Source organism: Nyctereutes procyonoides, unplaced genomic scaffold (assembly GCF_905146905.1).
Source record: "Nyctereutes procyonoides isolate TBG_1078 unplaced genomic scaffold, NYPRO_anot_genome, whole genome shotgun sequence".
Lineage (NCBI taxonomy): Eukaryota > Metazoa > Chordata > Mammalia > Carnivora > Canidae > Nyctereutes > Nyctereutes procyonoides.
The window spans coordinates 50,262,731-50,287,914 of NW_026575133.1; the positions used below are offsets into that span (position 1 = coordinate 50,262,731).

Consider the following 25,184-nt stretch of genomic DNA (forward strand, 5'->3'; position numbering starts at 1 on the left):
TCACAAGTGTGATCTTTTACAGTAAGGGAGACTGGGGGACACAAGGTGGCGATAGTGTCACACCAATGTCTAAAGCTTTGTGTGCCGATTCCGCTTCTATTTGCAAAGGGGATTTTAGACAGAACCTTAGATACCATAACCTGCTCACTTTAAAATGATTTAGGGGCACCTCGCTGTCTCAGTCAGTGGAGCATGCAACTCTTTTTTTTTTTTTTTTTTTAAGATTTATTTATTCATGAGAGACCCAGAGAGAGGGGCAGAAACACATGCAGAGGGAGAAGCAGGCTTCCTGTGGGGAGCCCGATGTGGGACAAGATCTCAGAGCCCTGGGATCACACCCTGAGCTGAAGGCAGATGCTCAACTGCTGAGCCACCCAGGTGCCCCAAGCATGTGACTCTTGATCTTGGGATTGTGACTTTGTGCCCCATGTTGGGTATAGAGATTCCTTAAAAATAAATCTTTCTAAAGAATGAAAAAATCATTTATCTTTGATGGAGCCTGACTTTGCTAATGTTGCATCACAGAAGAACTTTGGTTTCCTTTTTTTAAAAGATTTTTATTTATTTTATTTTTTATTATTATTGTTATTTTATTATTATTATTTTTTATTCATGAGAGACACAAAGAGAGAGAGGCAGAGTGAGAAGCAGGCTCCCTGCAAGGAGCCCGATGCCGGACTCGATCCCAGACTCCAGGATCACACCCTGAGCCAAAGGCAGACGCTCAGCCGCCGAGCCACCCAGGCAGCCGTAACTTCTGTTTACTAAGGAGAGCTTTCTATCCATGCTCTTCTCCCTTGTGCACATCCACCACTTGAATGAAATTTGTAGAGTAAGCTTGGTTGATTTGAGCCACATCTCCTGTATAGGTTACAGGAGAAAATCCTGTCATGGGACCTAAAATTTTAAACCCTTCTTATTCCAGTTTAGTCACAGGGCCAGGGATCAGTTATGTTTCTTCCGCAACAAAAATGAGCAGTAAGGAGGTGCCTAAGTGGCTCAGCTGGTTAAGCAGCTGTCTTTGGCTTAAGTTATGAACCCAGGGTCCTGGGATCCAGCACCACCTTGGCTCAGTGGGGTGTCTGTTTCTCCCTCTCTGCCCCTCCCCCTGGTTTCTTGGTGGGATTTCAGCACCTGCCACACAGGAGGAATAAATGAAGAAAAACAACTGAAAGGTCTGTAAAAATAATCTTTTTCCACTGGCAAATGTTTGAGTGGGATTTTTCTCTTTGGTGTTGGTTTTGCTTCTGCCTTGCTACCTGACTCTATCTACTTTTTCTAATTAAATATTTTTAAAGATTTTTTTTTAAGTAATCTCTATGTCCAACGTGGGGCTCAAACTTAGAACCCTGAGATAGAGAATCACATGCTCTACCAACTGAGCCACCTCTAGTCCTCCTTCATTTAGAAACAAGTTTTTGAGAGTTGAATTTGTGGTCTGTGTAGAAAAGAGCTAAACATAGACAAGTCCTTCAGGGGGTTAAAACAGATCTTAGCCCATTGTTTGTAATGCTCTTAACCAGGTAGGCCTTTTAAAGACTGTTTTGGTGGAAGGTGAATGCGCTTCTATCATGTTACTTCTAAAAGCATATTCTATCATTCAGTGATGCTGAGATTTGACTTAAGCAAAATCTCTTTCAAGAAATAGTAAAGATACTAAATGTGGGCAAAGGGTTTTTGGTTCATGCGAAAACAAAATGTTCATCTCTCTTTTTTTAAGATTGTATTTTTTTAATAAATTTATTTTTTATTGGTGTTCAATTTACCAACATACAGAATAACACCCAGCGCTCATCCCGTCAAGTGCCCCCCTCAGTGCCCGTCACCCATTTACCCCCACCCCCTGCCCTCCTCCCCTTCCACCACCCCTAGTTTGTTTCCCAGAGTTGGGAGTCTTTATGTTCTGTCTCCCTTTCTGATATTTCCCACACATTTCTTCTCCCCTTATATTCCCTTTCACTATTATTTATATTCCCCAAATGAATGAGAACATATAATGTTCTCCGATTGATTTACTTCACTCAGCTGTATTTTTTGTTTTGTTTTGTTTTGTTTTAAGATTTATTTATTTACTTATGATAGAGAAAGGCAGAGACACAGACAGAGGGAGAAGCAGGCTCCATGCAGGGAGCCCCATGTGGAACTCAATCCGATGTGGGACTCGATCCCGAGACCCTAGGATCACACCCTGGGCTGAAGGCAGGCGCTAAACCGCTGAGCCACCCAGGGATCCCCTCATGGTTTGTTTTAAACGAAGGGAGGGAGTTAATAGACCATGTCCCTGTAGAACAGCAATCTTTGACCCTGGCAGTAGGTGAGATTTCACGATATAGTTAAGGAATAACCCCAAATTGTTCTCTGACCGACAGTCACAAGCCAAGAAATAGTTTTTTCTTCCACTGGGATCTGGATTTTTTCTTTTTCTCTGTAGTTTGCTTCTAGTTTTTTGGAGGACTAAGAATAAACTCATAATCATATGGGAGGACGCCTGGGTGTCTCAGTGGTTGAGCGTCTGCCTTGGGCTCAGGGTGTGATCCCAGGGTCCTGGGATAGAGTCCCACTGCCTGTGTCTCTGCCTTTTTCCGTGTGTCTCTCATGAATAAATAAAATTTTAGAAAATAATAATCCATATGGGTTTTTACAGATACTATACACGTCATAGCCCATCAGACAATTCTTTGTGGAGACCTCTGACAAGACTTCTTTTGATGAAGTAATTGTAAATGCGAAATGTGCTCTCAAAGTCTGTACCATCGGGACGCCTGGGCGGCTCAGCGGTTGAGCGCCTGCCTTGGGCTCAGGGTGTGATCCCGGGGTCCGGGATCGAGTCCCAGGTCAGGCTCCCTGTGAGGAGCCTGCTTCTCTCTCTGCCTATGTCTCTGCCTCTCATGAATAAATAAACAAAATTAAAAAAAAAAATCTGTATCATCCTGCGGTTGGCTTTGTGTATGTGTATACATTTAATAAGAGAATCGAGGTATTGCCATCTCTGTCGATGTGGATGGGGTGGTAGGAAGACAACCAGAGGGACTAATGCCCCAGAGAGGCTGTCATGGCCCTAAGCTGGGGGAAAGGGTGCAGACCAAGGGGTCGGGGCAGGGTTGGGTGAAGCTCTGCCTGCATTCTTGGACCACAGTCCAGGCCCACTCAGTCACCAAAGGTAGAATCGAATACAAAAATTGCAACCCCCGTGTTGGGAGGGGGAAGAATGAAGGCACCAGGCTTGCCCACAGCCCACCTTCAGTGCAGCCAGGTCTGGCCCAACCTCCTGGCCAGCCCCTCTTGACCTTGACGGATCACCCTTGCGAGCTAGGCAGGGCCCCTGTGCAGTTCCATACATACTGGCCTTGAATCCGTGGTTAGCAGCAAAAGCCACCACCGCGTGGCCGGTGCTAGTCCCTGTGCACCCCGCGTGGGTTCTGCAGACCGTTGATACAGAACTGGAAGGGGCCAGGGTGCAGAATAACCTGGATGCTGCTGTTGGCTCCGCCCCAGCCCCTCCGCAGTCTGCAGCTACCGGGGAGTAAGCTTGAACAGGAACTCTCCACCCACACTCTCCCACCTTCACGGGATTGATTCTGGAACTCCTGCACTATGATCCCATTCTTGTTTAAGCCACAAAACGGGGCCCTACCAAATGCCCTTGGGCTGGAAGGTGAAAACACAACCTGTCAACCACCATGATGTGGCCACTTTGGGGGCCCAGGAGGTGGCCGACTCCAATCTCGGTCTTTTTTTTTTTTTTAAGATTTCATTTATTTAGGGACGCCGGGTGGCTCAGCGGTTGAGTGTCTGCCTTTGGTTCAGGGTGTGATCCCAGAGTCCAGGGATCGAGTCCCACTTTGGGCTCCCTGCAGGAGGCCTGCTTCTCCCTCTGCCTGTGTCTCTGCCTCTGTGTCTCTCAGGAATAAATAAATAAAATCTTAGATCATGACCCGCACCAAAGGCAGATGCTCAACCACTGAGCCACCCAGGTGTGCCTCCAATCTGTCTTCAACTAGCCCTCAGGGCAAAGGGTGCTGACCTGGTGGTTGTCACAGTCTGCCACAGCTGTCAGGCAGGCCCTGCAGCCGCCTAGGGGAACCCTCTGAAACCCCTCAGGGGTACTTGCCCTGGCCCTTGCTGGAGGAAATCAGCTTGTTGCCGTCTGCTACCCCTACGCTGTGCTGCTAGCTACGAGCTGGTGAATTTGGCCTCCCTTCCACGACTGCTGGCACAGAAGATGGGGTTGTCCTTCTGCCTGAGGCCTTGGTAGCCTGGGAGCTGGGTCTACGGCCTGCCTTCTGGTGCATGCGGCTGCCCAGGAGGCAGGCATGGACATCGGGGGACCGGGGCCAAGTCCTGGGGGAAAGGATGTGTGTGCTGCTTGGCTAACTTTGTTTTTTTAAAAAGATTTTATTTATTCATAAGAGACACAGAGAGAGAGAGAGGCAGAGACACATGCAGAGGAAAAAGTAGGCTCCCTGCAAGGAGCCCGATGCGGGACTCGATCCCGGGACCCCAAGATCATGACCTGGGTCGAAGGCAGATGCTCAACCGCTGAGTCATCCAGGTGTCCCGGCTAACATTTTTTAATGCAACAAAATCTAAGAATGACACCCAAGCCAGTTTAATGGAAATTCCTTCCAAACATGATGTTAACCCTATGGGTTTTAAGGGATGGGAAAACAGCTCATTCAATACTTTTTGTTGTTGCTTAAAATAAAAGTTTAGGTCTTTCATTACAGATGCTAGTAAGGAGGTGAAAAAAGTCTCTTTGATCCAGCACATTCTCTCAGGATAGGAAATTCTTCCAAGTGGTATATTTCCTATAACTTCTCAACTTCTTTAGGTTTATTAATCTCAAGAATAAATTCTTTTGAAGTCGGTGTCTGGTTGTATCCTATAGGTGAGGCCCCTGAGGAGAAATCTCTTAGCCTACCAAATTCACATGGTTTAAACATTTTGTAGTAATTCTCCAAGTAATGTAGGGTTTTTTTCCCCTTCTTCTCTCAAAAATTGTGTGAGCAGAAAAAGAGATTAAATGATTTTTTGGGAACCCCGGGTGGCTCGGCGCTTTAGCGCCGCCTTCAGCCTGGGGTGTGATCCTGGAGACCCAGGATCGAGTCCCACGTTGGGCTCCCTGCATGGAGCCTGCTTCTCTCTCTGCCTCTGTCTCTCTCTGTGTCTCTCATGAATAAATAAATAAAATCTTTTTTAAAAAATTAGATTTTTCTTTTCTGGAAAAACTGATTTTTAAATTTTTTTTTGAATGTAGGCTCCACGCTTGATGTGGGGTTTGAACTTATGACCCTGAGGTCAAGAGTCTCTCTATGGGGATCCCTGGGTGGCGCAGTGGTTTAGCGCTGGTCTCTGGCCCAGGGCGCGATCCTGGAGACCCGGGATCGAATCCCACGTCAGGCTCCCGGTGCATGGAGCCTGCTTCTCCCTCTGCCTGTGTCTCTGCCTCTCTCTCTGTGACTATCATAAATAAAAAATAAAAATAAAAAAAAAAGTCTCTCTATGGACTCTGCTCAACCAAGTGCCCCTGGAAAAATTGTTTTTTTTTTTAATTAAATTGATTTTTTAATATAGATGGTTCAGTTGTATATCCTAATTAAAAGTATAGATAAAATCTAAACATTAGAGATTTCAATGTTGTTTTTATTTGGTTTTAAAGTTTGTTATATTTAATCCTGAAATCTGATTTTCCTAATTATGCTCTATTTAGCCTAACAAGACTAATTTGTAATCCTTGGTTCATGCATTAAAATTTTGCTTGAAAACTGCTTTGATCTAGCTGATGGTAATAATTTTTCATTGAGGGATCCCTGGGTGGCGCAGCGGTTTGGCGCCTGCCTTTGGCCCAGGGCGTGATCCTGGAGACCCAGGATCGAGTCCCACGTCGGGCTCCCGGTGCATGGAGCCTGCTTCTCCCTCTGCCTGTGTCTCTGCCTCTCTCTCTCTCTGTATGACTATCATAAATAAAAATAAAAAAAATAATTTTTCATTGAAAATTTTAATTCAGCTTTATATGCTAGTTTAAACAAGAAAGTTTTGAAGCAAATGAAGATGAGCAAGAATGAATACAAGACTGCTCCCCCATGGTTCTGGATTCTGTTTATGTCTTCACCTAAAGAAGTATAAGATCTTTAGGCCAAAAGAATGGATGTGTCAATTCCGTTACTGACTGGCTAGGTGAACTGCACCTCAGTGCCTTTATTTATGATATGAAGTAGAAGTTGTCATTTCCATCCTATCTATCTCCGTAAATGTAATGAGAACAAAATGTATGAGACAGTGCTTTATAAATTAAAACTCTATACCAGTGGCAATTAACATTAATATTCTGTTGTTTGGATTCCTTTCAGAATCTGAAAATTTTCTAACGTTTCTCTCACAGACACCCTAAACCACTTGCAAATATACTCTGAACCTTAATTTCATTTATAGTTGGGGGCAGGATGAGGAGGGAGTGATCTGAAAGCCTTGCACCACAGGTTAAGAACTGCTTCAGACAAGGGTAAGATATTCATTCATTCAACAAATTATTGAGCTCCAACTCTGTGCTAGGCACAGCACTGACAATGGCAGTGAACAGGACAAAGATGTTCCCCTTGAGGAGTGAGGGTAGACACACACAAAAAAAACAAGTGCTACAGATAAAGTAGGATAAAGTAGTAGTAAATGCAAGAGCTCTGGGACAGAAATGAACTTGGTCTGTGTGAGGCCAGTTTGTAACTAAATCTAGTACATACAGTATAAACAAGGCCACCATGTCTGAACTGCAGCAGGCAGAGGAAAGAGGTCTGAGCTGAGTTCAGAGTAGACTGGAGTCAGGCCACTTTGGGGAAAGGAAGAGACACTTGAGGATTTTATTTTATTTATTTATTTTTAAAAGATTTTATTTATTTGAGATAGAGAGTGAATGAGAGAGAAAGAGAGCGTGGTGGGGGCACAGATGGAGAAGGATAAGCAGACTCCCTGCTGAGCGGGGAGCCCCACTCGGGGTTCCATCCCAGGACCCCGGGATCATGACCTGAGCTGAAGGCAGATGCTTCATGACTGAGCTACCCAGGTGCCCCAGACACTTGAAGATTTTAAAGCAGAGGAATGATACAAATCGGGTTTAAGTTTGGAAAGATCTGTTGTGTGAGAAAATGGACTGTAGGGGGCGTCAGTTGACAGGATATGTCTCATGAAGGAAGTTGTCTCCCCCTCTAATTGCCCCCTTCATTCTAAATTTTTGGTCCAAGCAACTTGCTGAATGCCAGTGCCACTTACCTTGGCATCGTACCTGTGGAATGCTGGGGCTCAGGTGTGGAAGAGGTATTAAATTCTATTCTTCTAGATGATTATATTATGTAACCAGTAATGACTGCCACCGTTATTTCCTGCTTTGGAATGATGCAAACAAAAGTAATAGGGGATGATGGCAGTTTTGGGGCTCCTTGTCATATCATGGTTCTCACAGTATGGGGGTCTCCCAGGAAGAACAAGGGATAACACACTAAGAGGTTTACACACTGCCCCCAAAATAGCCTGAATATCAACCTGTAAATACATATTTACCAGTCAGCAGGACTTTCATGAGGATTTTTTTCCTTACAAGTGTCTGAAGAGATTCCTAATTTCATATCGGGCTCTTATAATTAGTAGGATGTTGCTTTAGGCTGTGTTCTTAATTTGGATTCATTAATTGTTTTAGACCTCAAGACTGTGGAAGGTCTATGCCAAGATAATCCAATCAAAATTCAATCAAGGTAATTTAAACAAAATTAAAATGTACTTATAGGAAGATATTAATTAAATATAATACCTTATATGATGTCCATACAATATGTATTACTAATTGGGGTACCTGGCTGGATCAGTTCATGGAGCATGGGACTCTTGATTTCAAATTGAGCCCCATGTCGGGTGTAGAGATTACTTTTAAAAAATTATGTAGTGCTTTTCTTTCTTTTTTTAAAAAAATATTTTATTTGTTTATTCATGACAGAGAGAGGCAGAGACATAGGCAGAGGGAGAAGCAGGCTCTCTGTAGGGAGCCTGATGCTGAATTCAATCCCAGGACCCGGGATCACACCCTGTGCCAAAGGCAGACACCCAATCTCTGAGCCCCCCAAGTGCCCCTATGTAGGGATTTTCATATAAAATTAGGAATTATATACTAGGGGATCCCTGGGTGGCTCAGCGGTTTAGGCCTGCCCCTTTGGCCCGGGGCATGATCCTGGAGTCCCAGGATGGAGTCCCACATCAGGCTCCCTGCATGGAGCCTGCTTTTCCCTCTGCCTGTGTCTCTGCCTCTCTCTCTCTGTGTCTCTCATGAATAAATAAATAGAATCTTAAAAAAAAAGGAATTATATACTATAAGATACCCTTTCTATGTAGCTATTTTAGAAACACTCATTTTATTTTAGTTTAAAAAACATTATATAGTTCTCTTAACCTGCATTTAACCCAGAAGTTTAATGGCTTCATACAAATAGAAACTGAAACTGGGTTACTTTTATACAACAATGGAAACTAGAATTCCCTGTGTATTGTTAAAGCTTTGTAATTATTTCTCTGAAGAGCTGCTCGTTAATTAAGGTTTATGAAGTGCTTAGGGAGTTTCACAAGGAAATATACCAAATCTCCCAAGCTCTGTAAGATGGAAACCTAGCTTTGAAAAGATGAGTAGAAATGCCAATTACCCATCAATCTTGGTGATTCCAAATATTTAGTTAATCCTGACCAAGGCAGAAAGTGAAAAGAAAGAGAATCAGATTCACCACAGCTCCTGTAGATTAAAATACCACAGCTGGCCAGGTGGATGATGTATAAGCTGAATGAAATAAAACATCTAATTGTTGCTGGGGACTGTTAAGGTTATGACTAAAAGCATCACTACTATCAATAAAGTTAAGCCTCACTTATCTAAAATTGGGAAGGAGCTTAATTAGAGTGTTCTTTTCATATTATCATGAATTTAAAAAATTAATTTATTTGAGAGAGAGAGCATGAGCAGGGGAAGGTGCAGAGAGAGATGGAGAAATAGACTCCCCTCTGAGCAAGAAGCCCCACGTGGGACTGGATCCCAGGATCCTGACCTAGCTGAAGGCAGACACCCAACCGACTGAGCCACCAAGGTACCCTCATTGAGTTGTTTTGATCAGAGAAGTCAGAAAGTACCCCCAAATGAATATGTAACACTACTGGAAATAGGCCTGGACAATCGATCTTTGAAAGAAAAGTGCACTTTTCTTTATGTTCACCTAGTTATAAAGTAAAACATTCTCACCAGGGAAAATTTGTAAACCACAGAAATTACTGTTCATTTGTTTCACGTAAGTCATTCTTAGCCACCCAGAGATAGCTATTAACATTCTTTTCTGAATCAGACAATGTTGGGGGTTTGATTGAATTGTGTCAATTTGGGCAGCCCGGGTAGCGCAGCGGTTTAGCGCCGCCTGCAGCCCGGGGTGTGATCCTGGAGACCCAGAATCGAGTCCCTGCATGGAGCCTGCTTCTCTCTCTGCCTGTGTCTCTGCCTCTCTTTCGCTCTCTCTGAATAAATAAATAAATAAATCTTAAAAAAAAAAAAAAAGAATTGTGTCAATTTTAGTTCATCCTACCACCTAGCACAGTACCTGGCATAGTGGGCATCTGATTAATGTTTATTGAATGTACGAATGTACAAATATATTGATATCTCCTTCTAACCTTTTTATGCACACATTTGCTTGTTTGTTAACAAATGGGGTCCATACTGTGCGTTATTATATTCTAGCTTTTTCACTTTTCATTATTTCCTGAGGCTTTTCTCATGATACCAAGTATCTTAGTAACCTAAAATATGTTTGTTTTTTGGGGCACCTGGCTGGTTGAGTCAGCAGTTGCTCATGCAGCTCTAGATCTCAGGGTTGTGAGTTTGAGCCCCGTATTGGATGTAGAGATTACTTGAATAAACAAACAAACAAATAAATATTGATTTTTCATAAAGCACAATGTTCCATCCAATATCATATTTCATGTAGTCATCACCTATGCAAATGAAATCATATAGTATGTACTATTTTGTATTTTGCTTCTTTTGTTCACCACAATGTTTTTGGGATTCATCCATATTGTTGCATGTATCAGTAATTATTCCTCTTTTATTAGCTAAGTAGCATTTCATTGTTTGGAAACCTATTGCTGTCAGGTAAAATACCTAAGAGTATAATTACTGGGTCATAGAGTAGGTGTATATTTAACTTTATAAGAAACTACCAAACTGTTTTCCAAAGTTGTTTTAGCATTTTACCCTCCCACCAGTAACATAATAGAGTTGCAGTTGCTCCCACTCTTGCCAACACTTGGTATAATCTTTTTTTTTTTTTGTAACCATTGCATTTTATTTTATTTTTAAAAGATTTTATTTATTTATTCATGAGAGACACAGAAAGAGAAGCAAAGACATAGGCACAGGGAGAAGCGGGCTCCTCTCAAGGAGTCCGATGCACCACTCAATCCCCAGACCCGGGATCATGCTCTGAGCCGAAGTCAGACACTCAACCACTAAGCCACCCAGGTGTTCCACATTGAATTTTATTTATTTGTTTGCCTGTTTATTTTTAAGGGGCTCGAACTCATGATCCTGAGTTCAAAAGTTACATACTCTGCTGAGCCAGCCAAGTATCCTAGTGCTGAGAATCTTTAGTACTATTCAGCCTAATGAAGTGGTATCTCAGCATGGTTTATCTTGCATTTCCTTGATGGCTAATGATAGAGAATCCTTTTTTTTTTTTTAAGATTTTATTTATTTATTCATGAGATACGCAGAGAGAGAGAGAGAGAGAGAGAGAGAGAGAGAGAGACATAGGCAAATGGAGAAGCAGGGTTCCTGTCGGGAACCCAATGCTGGACTCAATTCCAGGACCCTAGGATCACAACCTGAGCCAGAGGCAAATGTTTAGCCACTGAGCCACCCAGTTGCCTCCAGAGAATCTTTTCATCAGCCATATCCAAGCTCTTCTTTGACTGATACTGACAAATCCCTTTCCAGAGAAATTGTGCTAATTTGTAATTCTACCAACAGTGTCATTTTTTTTTTTTTTTAAGTAATCTCTACACCCAACATGGGGCTGGAACTCATGACTCCAAGATCAAGAGTTGCATGCTCTGTGAAGTGTCACCTTTTAAAAATGTTTTCCGGGGGATCCCTGGGTGGTGCAGCGGTTTGGCGCCTGCCTTTGGCCCAGGGCGCGATCCTGGAGACCCGGGATCGAATCCCATGTCGGGCTCCCGGTGCATGGAGCCTGCTTCTCCCTCTGCCTGTGTCTCTGCCTCTCTCTCTCTCTCTCTCTCTCTCTGTGTGTGACTATCATAAAATAAAAAATAAAAAAATTAAAAAAAAAAAAGAAAACTCTTTAAAAAAAAAAAATGTTTTCCGGGCACCTGGGTGGCTCAGTGGTTGAGCATCTGCCTTTGGCTCAGGTCATGCTCCTGGTCCTGGGTTTGGGTCCCACATCCGGCTTTCTGCATGGAGCCTGCTTCTCCCTTTGCCTATGTCTCTGCCTCTCTTTCTATGTCTCTAGTGGATAAATAAAAATCTTAAAAAAAAAAATAAAAATAAAAAAGTTTTCTAATTTGTTATGTGAAAACTGGCATTTTTTAAAACAGATTTTATTTATTTATTCATGAGAGACACACACACAGAGAGAGAGAGATAGACAGACACAGAGACATAGGCAGAGAGAGAAGCAGGCTCCATGCAGGGAGCCCAACGCCGGACTTGATTCTGGATCTCCAGGACCACACCCTGGGCTGAAGGCGGCACTAAACCCCTGAGCCACCGAGCTGCCCAAAGTTGAACATTTTGTAATGTTTAGTGCCTTATCTTTTACTCTTTTATGAATTCATTGTTCATGGCCTTCCCCATACTTGTATTGTAGATCTCTTTTGAATAGTGGAAGTTCTTTATCCTGACTTAGGAGATGCAAATATCTTCCTGGTTTTGTGCTTTTTGATTGTGTTTATCTTTTTCAAGTAGTCAATCACAATATTCTTTTGTGATTCCTTTCATTACTTCTTTGGGGGGGGGGGCAGTAAGATTGATTGATTGATTTTTTTTTAATTTTTATTTATTTATGATAGTCACAGAGAGAGAGAGAGAGAGAGAGAGAGAGAGAGAGAGAGAGAGAGAGAGAGAGGCAGAGACACAGGCAGAGGGAGAAGCAGGCTCCATGCACCGGGAGCCCGACGTGGGATTCGATCCCGGGTCTCCAGGATCGCGCCCTGGGCCAAAGGCAGGCGCCAAACCGCTGTGCCACCCAGGGATCCCTGATTGATTGATTTTTGAGAGAGATAGAGACACATGGGGAGGGGCAGAGAGAGAGGGAGAGAAGCCGACTCTGCTAAGCAGAGAGACTGAGGTGGGTCTCCATCCCACAAATGAGATCATCACCTAAGCCAAATTCAAGAGTCAGATGCTTAACTGACTGAGCCACCCAGGTGCTCCCCTTTCATTACCTTTGAGCCTTGAAAGCCCTTATCTGAATTAACTAAGTTGTGTTTGATCTGGTAAGTGGGGGAAGGGAGCATCAGCATCTGTTGGCATGTATTATTAGCTCTGGAGTTACCACAATTTTTTTTTAAAGATTTATTTATTTATGAGAGAGAGAGAGGCAGAGACACAGGAAGAGGGAGAAGCAGGCTCCATGCCAGGAGCCCAACGTGGGACTCGATCCTGGGTCTCCAGGATCACACCCTGGGCCAAAGGCAGGCGCTAAACCGCTGAGCCACCCAGGGATCCCTGGAGTTACCACAATTAACCAAGTTAACCAAGATAACTTTATTTTCTTCTAGATAGTTTTTCTTTTTTTTTTTTTATAATAACATTTATCTACTTATTCATGAGAGACACATGGAGAGAGGCAGAGACACAGGCAGAGGGAGAAGCAGGCTCCATGCAGGGAGCCCGTTGTGGGACTCGATCCTGGGACTCCAGGATCAGCCTCGGGCTGAAGCTGGTGCTAAACTGCTGAGCCAACGAGGCTGCCCTAGATAGTTTTTCCTTTTATTTTTTTATATGTAACTTTTTAAACAAGGTTCACTTTATTTATTTTTATTTTTTTAACAAGGTTCACTTTAATGTTACAGAGATTGCTTACAAATAAAATCTTAAAAAAATAAATTAGTAAAATAAAAATCCTTGAGGTGCCTGGCTGGCTCAGTCAGTAGAGCACGCACCTCTTGATCTCAGGGTTGTGAGTTTGAGCCCCACATTGGGTGTAGAGATTACTTAAAAATAAAACCTTTTTTAAAAAGTAAAAAATAAAATATTTTGATATTATGGAGTGGCTCCAACTTGAGATCCAAATGGTAATTTTTCCACTACTATTTTTTTAAAGATTTTATTTATTCATGAGAGACAGAGAGAGACAGAGACACGGGCAGAGGGAGAAGCAGGCTCCCTGCAGGGAACCCGATGCAGGACTCGATCCCAGGACTCCGGGATCATGACCTGAGCCAAAGGCAGATGCTCAACCACTGAGCCACCCAGGTGTCCCTCCACTATTACTATTATCATTATTATTGAAAAATCCATCTCTTCACATTGGTTTGCAATGTTTGACATTTTTGTTTTTAGTTATCCTGTTTATGTTCTTCCAGATGAATTTTAGCATCTACCATGCTGCAGGAACCAATTTATTTTTGACCTTTAGCGGTTTGCTCTGTTTGATAGAAGTGTGGAGTTCTCGTTACTTCTTAAATGAAGAACTTCCTCAGGATATCTGAACAACTCTCTTGGGTAGAAGCCTGATGTCAAGACCCAAGAAAACAGAACCAAATTAAATCCAGCTTTCAAAGTGTTCCTGCCTTGTTGGGGTTGCCATGAATGGCTTTAGGTCAAAATTCCAAGGCATAATTCAGGGAATGACTGCAATATATATATATATATATATATATATATATATATATATATATCCATCCCCAGATCTCCTCCCAATACATAAATCTACTATATTAGTGGAGATAGAGGCTTTAACCCTTCAGATCTCTTAGCTAGGAACTGTCCAAAAGAACTTTCTGCTATGATGGAAATGTCCTATGCTACCATGTCCAATACTGTAGCCACCAGCCCCGAGTAGTTACTGAGCACTTGAAATGTGGCTAGTGCACTTGAGGAACTGAATATTCAAATTTCTAATTCTATTTAATTTAAATGTGTGTAACCACATAGGACTTACTGCCCCCACAGTAACTGTTAAGACTGGATTGCCTGTTTTCCTTGGGTCTCAGTTTCACTATTACATTATCATTGCTAAAACTCAAAATACTTTTGACTTTGCTAGGCACTATATTCGGGGAGGGAAGACAGTCACAGTAAGACAGTTTCTGTTCTAGGCTCACAATAGAAGGAAAGAAGAGGTCGGCTTTGTTTTGTTTTTGTTTTTTTATTTAAAAAAATTTTTTTTAAATTTTTTATTTATTTATGATAGTCACAGAGAGAGAGAGAGAGAGAGAGAGAGAGGCAGAGACACAGGCAGAGGGAGAAGCAGGCTCCATGCACCAGGAGCCCAACATGGGATTCGATCCCGGGTCTCCAGGATCACGCCCCAGGCCAAAGGCAGGCACCAAACAGCTGCGCCACCCAGGGATCCCTGTTTTGTTTTTTTAAAGATTTTGTTTATTTATTCATGAGAGGCACAGAGAGAGAGAGAGAGAGAGAGAGAGAGAGAGAGGCAGAGACACAGGCAGAGGGAGAAGCAGGCTCCATGCAGGGAGCCGGACATGGGACTCGATCCTGAGACTCCAGGATCGCGCCCTGGGCCAAAGGCAGACGCTCAACCGCTGAGCCACCCAGGCGTCCCGAGAGGTCAGTTTTTAACCCAGAGACAAGCTAGATCGTTAAGACTCTCTAGTCTTGCCCATCGTGTTCCCCAGTGCATGAGCGGGGCCAGCAGGTGCTGTCATTGCTGTCATTGCATCAAGGGGGTAAAAGGAGGGGGACGCTTCTAGCAAAGGAGGTGACACGCAGGGCTTATAAGGTCAGTTCCCTGCACATCAGAGGTCCAGGCCAGCGGCTCCCTTCTCTGAGACCAGGAAAGCAGGTGGGGAGGCCCCGGGGCCCAGCGGGGTCTCGCGCCGCTTGGAATCGAAGGCTCCCCAAGTACTGGGCTGGAACTAGCAGGGGCACCAACGGGCTTCCTCCTGTACTAACTGCACCGCACCCCCGCGAACACTGAGATCGGGGCTTCCGCGGGCCTGGAGAAGGCAAAGAGGAGAAAGAAACCGAGGTAAGGAGCGTGGCCGGGCTGACCGCGGCGCCTGGAGACAGAGCCCGAGGAGGGCCGGGAGGAAAGGAGGGAGGCCCCCGCTGAGGAAGGTCGGGGAGGTCGGGCAAGGCGAGGGCTCCCGGCAGGGTGGCCCCAGGGGAAGGCTCGCGGCCCAAGGGGCTGCGACCGGGTCACAAGATGGCCGCTGCGTCGCCCGGGCTTTCCGTGCGGGGCCCGGGGACGCGGGGGGCAGGTGCTGCGGGCCCGCGCGGCCGGCGCCTCGCCCTGGGCCTCGGAGCCGCGGCGGCGGCGGCGGCGGCGGCGGCGGCGGCGCGCGCGCGCGGGCCGCCGGGAAGTTGGGAGAGCGGGTGCGGGAGCGCGCGCACGCGCACGTGGGCCGGGTCGCCTCCCTCAGCCGCCCGCGCTCCCGACCCGGCGCCTCAGGAGGGAGCGGCCAGTGGGCCCGCATCCTGTCCGCGGGGTTCGAGGCCGGGCTGCGGCGGCCACCGCCCTCTGGTACCTGGGCCACCGCGAGGAGCACCGGCCGGCGCACGGCGGGCCGACTGGCCCCGGAGAGCTGACACCCGCGGGACTCGAAGGCGGAGGCGCTCGTCCGGAGGTCGCCGGGAGGCGGGAGGAGGCCGAGGGGACCATGTCCGGGAGGAACCGCCACCTCTCCACCACCGAACGCGTCATCAAAGGTGCCGGGCGGGGCGGGCCGGGCCCTCGTCGTCCCCCCGCGGGAAACGGCCCACGGCAGGGCGACGGCGGAGGGACGGAGGGCGGCGGGGACCCTGGCTGCGTGGGTCCGGGAGGACAGCCTGGAGGGGGTGTGAGCGACGGGAGGGGATCCCCGCCGGCAGGCCCGGGGCGTCTTCCCTCGCACCTCAGGCCGCCTCAGGCCGGAGCTCGCCGGGATGGCTTATCCACCTCCCGCCGTCCTGTGGGACTTGCAGGTGGGATGGGGAGTTCCCCCGCCACCCCAGAGGGCCGGGACCCCATCTTTTTTTTTTTTTTTCCTTCAATTCCTCTATTCTCGCCTTTTAACTGGTGAAGCCATCTAGGGTGATGTAGTAGATTCCTCCAAGTCAGATCTCTCTCAGCCGCTCCCCTTTAGGACCTGGTCATCTCGCCCTTCCCCCACCTTTTTTTTTTTTTTTTTTTTTTTGAGGAGGTTTACCAAGTACCTTTTGGCCCACTTTCTACAGATCATCCTAAATTACTGCTGTTATGAAAAGAAACCATTGGTGAAATAGACACAACTAAATCCATTTTGTGATGCTTTAGAGGGATTTACAGATCTCTTGACATGGTGTTTTTAGTTTTTGGCTGTAGAGACTTGGAGAAGGACGTTCTCTGGTTCAGTCTCACCAAAAATTAGGTTGTTCCTTACGGATACTTGGGTGTTACACTGCAGTTGTTTCTGCTTTTTTTTTTTTCCTTTAAAGATTTTATTTATTTATTCATGAGAGACACACAGAGACACAGGCAGAGAGGGAGGAGCAGGCTCCATGTAGGGAGCCTGACCTGGGACTCGACCCCGGGACCCAAGATCCCAGGATCACGCCCTGGGCTGAAGGCAGGAGCCAAACCACTGAGCCACCCAGGGATCCCCCTGTTTCTGCTCTTAAACTATGGATACTGGTTTAAACATGACCACTATTTTACGCACTTCTTTTGTTCGGCGGTAGCACTTTTAGGTAAAGACTCTTCTCTCTTAACTACCGGTTTTGAAAGCACTGGTTTTATAAGAAGGGAGTATGCTTCGACCAGCTGTTTTAGTGGCTTCTGGATAAAGGGGTTGGCTGTGAGTGGGCAAAACTATCAAAATGTATCCTGTCTCCAATATTAGTTTCCTTTCTCCTTCTAATCACCAAAATGGAAAAAATAAAAGTGTTTTAAGTGGAAAAGCCTACTGAATGTTCAGTGAAGAGACAGAATTTTAGTGTTTGACTTAGATTTTTTTCTCCCTAAAACATGAATCATCATAAATGTTGATCTTCTGCACTGCTAAATTTTTGCGTGTAACTAAGTTTTTCCCCCCCTCTAAAAAGTCAAGATCCTAAGTGATGATCATAAACACTGATGACCTGTATTATGTAATATTCAGTGAATATAATGGGGTTTTTGAAATTTATCTACTCAGTTTGTCTGATATTATTAAGGGTCTAAGTGAATTAATTGTTCATATGACTGACAGCCGTTTAACAGCTAAATAATTTTGGCCATTTTAATGTCAGTTTTTATAGTATATAACCCATAAAGAGTATAATAAAACTTCTCTTAAGATAAAGAATATACTAAACATAACCTTTTTGGATAAATCAAGGTCAGTTGTGTACATTAATTTCTGTCCTCTGATGTTAACATGGCTGGTGCATTCTGCTGTAGAAGGGTGTTGGCACTTTCCTCCTGTACCAAAATGACTCCTTACTGCTATTCTATTTAATAATGCTTTTGTCTGTTTTTAGTTTATATCCTGCAGTACTGTTCTTTATCTGTCAAAATATGCCCTTTTAATCTGCTATTTCTAAGCTGAAGGAGGCAGGGAAACCAGATAAACCAGAATTGTGTGTCAAGTCAGAATGAATAGGATCTCAGTGAAGCTTAGTGTCAGCCCTCAGACCTTCAGGAATCTCAAATTCTGATCACCATTGTAGCATGTAATTTCCACCGTAAGATGCCATGAGATATAAAGGAAATTTTCAATTTTAAAATAACCCTTTCAGACCCTGAAGTATAGAAGTAAAGTAAAATGAAATGTAGTTAAAAAGCAGGTGCTGTCTTACTGCTAGGCATGCTCACAGTTAAGTAAACACGCTGTATAATTTTTGTTTTTTAGGAGTATATTGCATGTTGTATACTTACAAGATTACTCTTAAATAAATGAAATATAATAATTTCAAGCCATTACTTAGAATGTGTGGATTTATCTTAAATATAAAAACTGTAGTGTAAGAACTTGACCTTAGCAATTTTGGCTTCTCCGTGACTTATGTTGCTTTTTTTTTTCTGGGTTTTGCAGAGTTTGAAATAGTTGAGATTTGTTCAGTGAAAGGTGTCATTGTATATGTAGCTAAGACCCATTGTATTGGGTACTAAATCCTGATCTGATGTTATCTTGTCTGGCCAGAGTTGTCTGCATTTATTCACAGCTGGAAATCTTTTTCAGAGGTGAGACCACACCCCAGTTATTTTTGGTTCTGTCATTTCCTGTTAACTTTAAAGTCTGCTTAATTGTTTTCTTTGAACAAATCTTGAAGAAGAGTGGGAGGGAATGACTAGTATTTTAAGTGTCCTTTAAACAGCAACTTTCCTAAAATGAAGAAGGACTAGATGGATGGTCAAGAAACCTAGGTTTTACTGCATCTGGAGCTTACTTGTGACCTTGCCCTTTTTTTTTTTTTTGACCTTCCTTTTTTACTTAAACTCCCCCCCCCCCTCTTTTTTTGCTTCAATAATCTCACTGGCAAAATAGGGTTGCTAAAATCATTGTCAAGCTTCAGAACCATGCAAATGATATAACTGACATGAAAAGCTTAAGACAGGTTGTATTATGAAACATGATAGTTTGATAATAGATCAGTTTCTACATAAGTGGTTAGTAGAGAAATCATTAACATTTTTAAAAGATTGATTGATTGATTTGGGGGGGTATGACTTGGGGGAGGGGCAGAGAGAAATGAGAGAGAATGGTAGAGACTCCAGGCTGAGTGTGGAGCACTGCGCTGTGCTCCATCTCACAACCTTGAGATCATGCATGACCTGAGCTGAAATCAACTTAACCAACTGAACCAACCAGGTGCCCCTCATTAACATTTTTTGAGAAATCAACACTTGAAAAAGTAAGAATTAGAAAGTATATGAAATTATAACATAGGTTGGAAAACTGTTCCAGTCAGGAAAATACCTGTTCTACAATTAATTTTTTTATTTTTAAGTAATCTCTACACCCAACATGGGGCTCAGATTTACAGTCCTCTTGATCAAACGCCTCATGCTCTACTGAATGATCCAGGCAGGCGCCCCTCCCCTTCATATGATTTAGAGGATATCTGGGTGGAATCTCATGTGTAACAGCATGAAGAGATCAATACATTTCCGTCTAGTACTTTCTTGGCAGCTGGTTTCTCCCCTAGCAGTCGAAGGTGTTTGTTTTATGTTTAAAAATATAAAAATTCTTAGGGTTTCACTCATTCGTTAAGTGTTTATGGAGAGCCATCTGCAGTGTGTACCAACAAGTGCTCATTTGTTTCTTTTTTGTTTTTAAAGTAACAGTTCTGTGTGCCTCTAGAATAGTCCATATACACTGTGGCATCAATGCTGTTATCTAGAGCAGAAAAAAACCCCCAGAAACTCAAATGACTGAATTGTGAAGGTCTTTCAGCTTGATCTCTTTCTTTCTTTCTTTCTTTCTTTCTTTCTTTCTTTCTTTCTTTCTTTCTTTCTTTCTTTCTTTCTCTTTCTTTCTTCTTTTTTCCTTTCCTTTTCCTTTTCCTTTTCTCCTTTCTGGCTTCCAAGTTCTTTTCCTGTTTAAGAAAATTTTTTCCTTTGACAGTGATTTTTTTTTTTTAAAGGTTTATTTTCCTGTGCTGAATCTTTTCTGAGCAATAAAGAAATTTCACTAGGAATTGCATGACAGATATGGAGAATCCATTGTTGTTGGTCAAATGATGTTTCACAAAAAGTCAGATTTCTTTTCAGTAGGATGCTGATACATTTCTTCCATTCATTTGGAATTCAAGTGTATTGTATATTCACAAAATGTACGGTCATTTGTAGCACACAGAGGCTACTGATTTTTGTATATCCTGCCAATTGGAAGAGTGTAGCTATAGCTTTCTTAAAAGATTTTAAGAATAGTATGGACCAAAATTGCTATTTTCACAAGTATACCCTGAACTGTTTCAGTCCTTGGTACCTATGCCTCATTTATTTATACAGCTCTTATCCTCTCTTGCCTTTTTCTGTATTATGAGAATGTGTTTACCAAGGGTTTGGTTTTTGAATTTTCTTTTTAAGATTTTATTTATTTATTCATGAGAGACAGAGAGAGAGAGAGGCAGAGACACAGGCAGAGGGAGAAACAGGCTTCATGAAGGAGGGAGCCCAACGTGGGACTCGATCCCGGGTCCCCAGGGTCAGGCCCTGGGCTGAAGGCGGTGCTAAATCACTGAGCCACCCAGGGTGCCCCGGTTTTTAAATTTTTTTGAATTTTTATTTTTTTAAAGATTTTTATTCATGAGAGACACAAAGAGAGAGGCAGAGACATAGGCAAAGGGAGAAGCAGGCTCCCTGTAGGGAGCCCGATATGGGACTTGATCCCAGGACCCCAGGATCATGAGCCAAAGGCAGACACTAAACCACCGAGCCACCCAGGCATCCCAAGTTTTTTTTCTTTTTTTTTTTTTTTTTTAATTTTTTCTGGGATGCCTGAGTGGCTCAGCAGTTGAATGTCTGCCTTTGGCTCAGAGCGTGATCCCGGATTCCTGGGTTTGAGTCCCACATCGGGCTCCTTGCATCGAGCCTGCTTCTCCCTTTGCCTATGTCTCTGCCTCTCTCTCTCTCATGAATAAATAAATAATATCTTTTAAAAAATAATTTTTTTCTTTTTCTCATTATTCTTAAAGATTTTATTTTTATTTTTTTAAATTTTTATTTATTTATGATAGTCACACACACAGAGAAAGAGGCAGAGACACAGGCAGAGGGAGAAGCAGGCTCCATGCACCGGGAGCCCGACGTGAGATTCGATACCAGGTCTCCAGGATCGCGCCCTGGGCCAAAGGCAGGTGCCAAACCGCTGCGCCACTCAGGGATCCCTAAAGATTTTATTTTTATCTTATTTTTATTTATTATTTATTTATTTTAAAGATTTTATTTATTTATTCATGACAGAGAGAGAGAGAGAGAGAGAGAGAGAGAGAGAGGCAGAGGTAGAAGCAGGCTCCATGCAGGGAGCCTGATGTGGGACTCCATCCCTGGTCTCCAGAATCACACCCCAGACTGAAGGTGGTGCTAAACCGCTGGGCCACCGGGGCTGCCCAGATTTTATTTTTAACTAACCTCTATACACAACATAGGGCTTGAACTCACAACTCTGAGATCAAGAGTTGCATGTTCGGCCAACTGAGCCAGCCAGACATCTCAATTTTTTTCTCTTATTTTTTCTTTTATTTAAAAAAAAATTTTTTTTTCTTTTAAATATAAGCTTAGGGACGCCTGAGTGTCTCAGCAGTTGAATGTCTGCGTTCGGCTCAGGGCATGATCCTGGAATTCGGGATTGAGTCCGCCATTGGGGCTCCTTGCAGGGAGCCTGCTTCTCCCTCTGTCTATGTCTCTGTCTCTCTCTCTCTCTGTATCTCTCATGAATAAATAAATAAAATCCTTAAAAAACATATAAGTTTAATCCTGCTAATTATAAAATTTGAAAGGCAGAAAGGGAAGAAAACAAAGGTATCCTGGGGCACCTGTGTAGCTCAGTGGTTAAGCGACTGGCTTTGGCTCAGGTCATGATCCCAGAGTCCTGGGATCGAGTTCCGCATCGGACTCCCTGCATGGAGCCTGCTTCTCCCTCTGCCTATGTCTCTGCCTGCCTCTCTCTCTTTCTGTGTCTCTCATGAATGAATGAATGAATGAATGAATGAATAAATAAATAAATGAAAGAAAACAAAGGTGTCCTATTCCTCCCTTCCGGAAATAAGTGCTCTTAAAACTTTTCATGTATTTCTATGTGTTAGTATATTTTGAATTCAAAGGAGAATAGGTCACATATATTAAAGTTTGTACTTGGAAAATGTTTTCATATCATTTTAACATAAATATTATAATTTTACCTAAATACCCATGACGGTTTCAATCAGTATGGAATGGTTTGAAAGTGCTTTTATTCATATTTTGGACCTTTATACTTTCCATCATTTGATACAGTGTCAATCTGGAAGAAACATTTCAAATATAAATATTTGACATAGACAAGTCAGATAGTGTATATCTGTTGAATTTGTCAACGCTATTTAAGTTATACTTAGTTTTACCATTGTAATTACCAAGCTGCCAAACTATTTAAACATTGGAAATCTGTGCTATTTGAGATTCATACCTCTGAGTGGAAGTCTCAGACCTTGGAAAGGATATCTTAATGTAAACACTTAATTCTTCGGGTAGGAATAAGGTGTTCTTTTTTACCTGTATGTTAATGGTTATGATTAAAGCTTTATTTATATCGGACATTTGGTAATAAAGCTTTCTCCCATAAACTAACATACTACATTTTAGTAAAAGTAAAAAATGTTTTTGAATCATTTGAAAAAAAATGGTAAAGATTCAGTACCTAAGGTGATTTAAAAATTAATGCCTGGGTGGCTCAGCAGTTGAGCGCCTGCCTTAGGCTTGATTGTGCTCTCAGGCATGCACATTGCACAACGCACAATGGGCTCTCTGCTCAGTGGGGAGTCTGCTTCTCTTCTCTCTCCTTCTGCCCTCCCTCCTACTTGTACACTCCCTCTCTCTCAAATAAATAATCTTTAAAAAACAAATCTTCCTTTAAGTGGTATTTGGTAATAAAATACCTTTCCAGGTATGCCTGGGTGGCTCGGTGGTTGAGTGTCTGCCTTCAGCTCAGGACGTGGTTCCCAGGGTCCTGGGATTGAGTCCTATATTGGGCTCCCTGGAGGGGGTCTGCTTCTTCCTCTACCTGTGTCTCTGCCTCTCTCATGAATAAATAAATAAACTATTTAAAAAAATAAAATATCTTTTCATTAAAGAAACATTTTGGGGAACATAATTTTAGACATACCTAGACATATATACAAAATTATTCAGCTAATTCTTGGTATTTGCAGTCATTTTGGGGCTTTGCTGCTACTTAATTGCTACAGGACTAATGGAAATAAAGAGGTGTCTGGTAATCATTCTTTGGTATAATCATGAACAGAATACAGAATACTATGTTTTAATGTTAAATTTTAGCTGCATATTAAATTGCAAAACTGAGATGTAAAAGTTACAACTCATGGTTGGTGATATCTTAGTTATCTTTATAATCTACTTAATTATTCAGATACATGCAGAGTACTTTTAGTTTTATCTATTCAGTTTTATTTGGTGCAAACTAGATTTTTATCAAGAAATCTGTTAGTTTCTTGAGTGTTTATTATTAGAAGAGGATACAACTTGGTAACTATAATCTTTAGATGAGGTGACAGGTATGTTGTATAAGCTAGCCAAGGCAATGTGTATTTTCCATGATCATTATTAGATTTATTGAATGCAAACAATTCATGATGTTTTGTGCAGTGTAGACAGTGTTAGCCCAAGAGATGGAAGTAAAACAAGTGAAATAAACACTGGGAGATAATTTTAGAATTCATTCAAGAATTACCTATATAATCCTTGCTAAAAATATTTAACCTGGATCAGGTTATAATAAATAATCAGACAAATCCAATTTGTGGGACTTTATATAAGACACCTGGTTTGAACTCTTCAAAAATGTCAAGCTGATGAAAAATATAAAAGGCAGAAAGACTATTCTAGAGAAAGGAAATGAAAGAGAAATGACTGTCAAGTATAGTGCCAAGCCTGAATTGGGAAAATAAAGTAGAGGCCATTTTGGAGACAACTGGGGAAATATGAATATGGAATATATATTAGATAATATATCAGTGTTGAGTGTCTTGGGTCTGATGATATAGTATTGTGCTTTAAAGACGAATGATCTTAGATGATACCTGATGAAGTATTTAGGTTAAAATGTCAGCAATTTGCTTTCAAATGGTTCAGAAAAAAATTATGTATTTATTGGGAGAGAAAGCAAAAGTAGCAAAATGTTCACCATTTTGAATGTAGATAAGGAGCAAATAGGTATTCATGTTACTATTCTTTTACTTTCTTCTTTTAAAAAAAAAGATTTTATTTATAAGTAATCTCTACACCCAATGTGGGGGTTGACCTCACAACCCTGAGATTAGGAGTCACAGATTCCATTTACTGAGGCAGCCAGGTACCCCTATTCTTTTACTCTCTTGATAGGACTACAGTTTTTCAAAATGGAAAATTAGGGAGAGGAAGAAAAAGAATTAACAATTAAGAAGTGTATCAAAACAGGTAGACTTGGGAAAGGCTACCATCATATCGAAGGATTCAGTAGTGTCTTAGGGAAAGCTAAAAAGAAGAAAAATGAGTTTTCAAGTATGTTATACCTGCTATGAAGTGGAAGTAACTTATTTAGCAAAAAAGAAGTTGTTTCAGCTACATAGGGTTTGGAAAAACATGCAGAAGTAAGGATGTAGAAAAACAAAGTGTACTTGATGAAGGAGTGGATGGGGTAGGTAAAATTAGAAATGTTATGCTTCAACGTGGATGGAACTGGAGGGTATTATGCTGAGTGAAGTAAGTCAATCGGAGAAGGACAAACAGTGTATGTTCTCACTCATTTGGGGAATATGAATAATAGTGAAGGGGAATATAAGGGAAGGGAGAAGAAATGTGTGGGAGATATCAGAAAGGGACACAGAACATAAAGACTTCTAACTCTGGGAAATGAACTAGGGGTGGTGGAAGGGGAGGAGGGCGGGGGGTGGGGGTGAATGGGTGACGGGCACGGAGGGGGACACTTGACGGGATGAGCACTGGGTGTTATTCTGTATGTTGGTAAATTGAACACCAATAAAAATTAATTTATAAAAAAAAAATTAGAAATGTTAAAGAATTAAAAGAGGTGAAATGAGGAAGAGGGATAGCTGAAAACTGCTAGGGCAGTTGACAATGATTCCATTGAGAGAACAGCAAGATTATTTTGATGGCTATATGTTAAAAAAACAAACAAACAAACAACAAACCCAAGGCTTAATTGGCTTGTAAATGTAACTCAGGATTACAGATGATTTAAACATCATACAAGCAGATATTGTGAAAGTGAGACAGGCTTGTTTTTATTTCATTGAAGAGATTTTG

The 25,184-nt window shown here is 42.6% G+C and overlaps 1 protein-coding gene across 4 annotated transcripts in view; it reads left to right on the plus strand.

Annotated features, from left to right (window-relative positions):
* The first annotated feature begins 15,634 nt into the window (after positions 1-15,634).
* The window catches only part of PPP3CC (protein phosphatase 3 catalytic subunit gamma), a 109,565-nt gene continuing 100,015 nt past the window's right edge, over positions 15,635-25,184 (plus strand). For all 4 annotated transcript variants that reach the window (XM_055346397.1, XM_055346399.1, XM_055346398.1 and 1 more), the window contains exon 1: positions 15,635-15,928. In XM_055346397.1, coding sequence (XP_055202372.1) covers positions 15,880-15,928 — 49 coding nt within the window. In that variant the 5' untranslated portion in view covers positions 15,635-15,879. The remainder of the gene's footprint in view (positions 15,929-25,184) is intronic.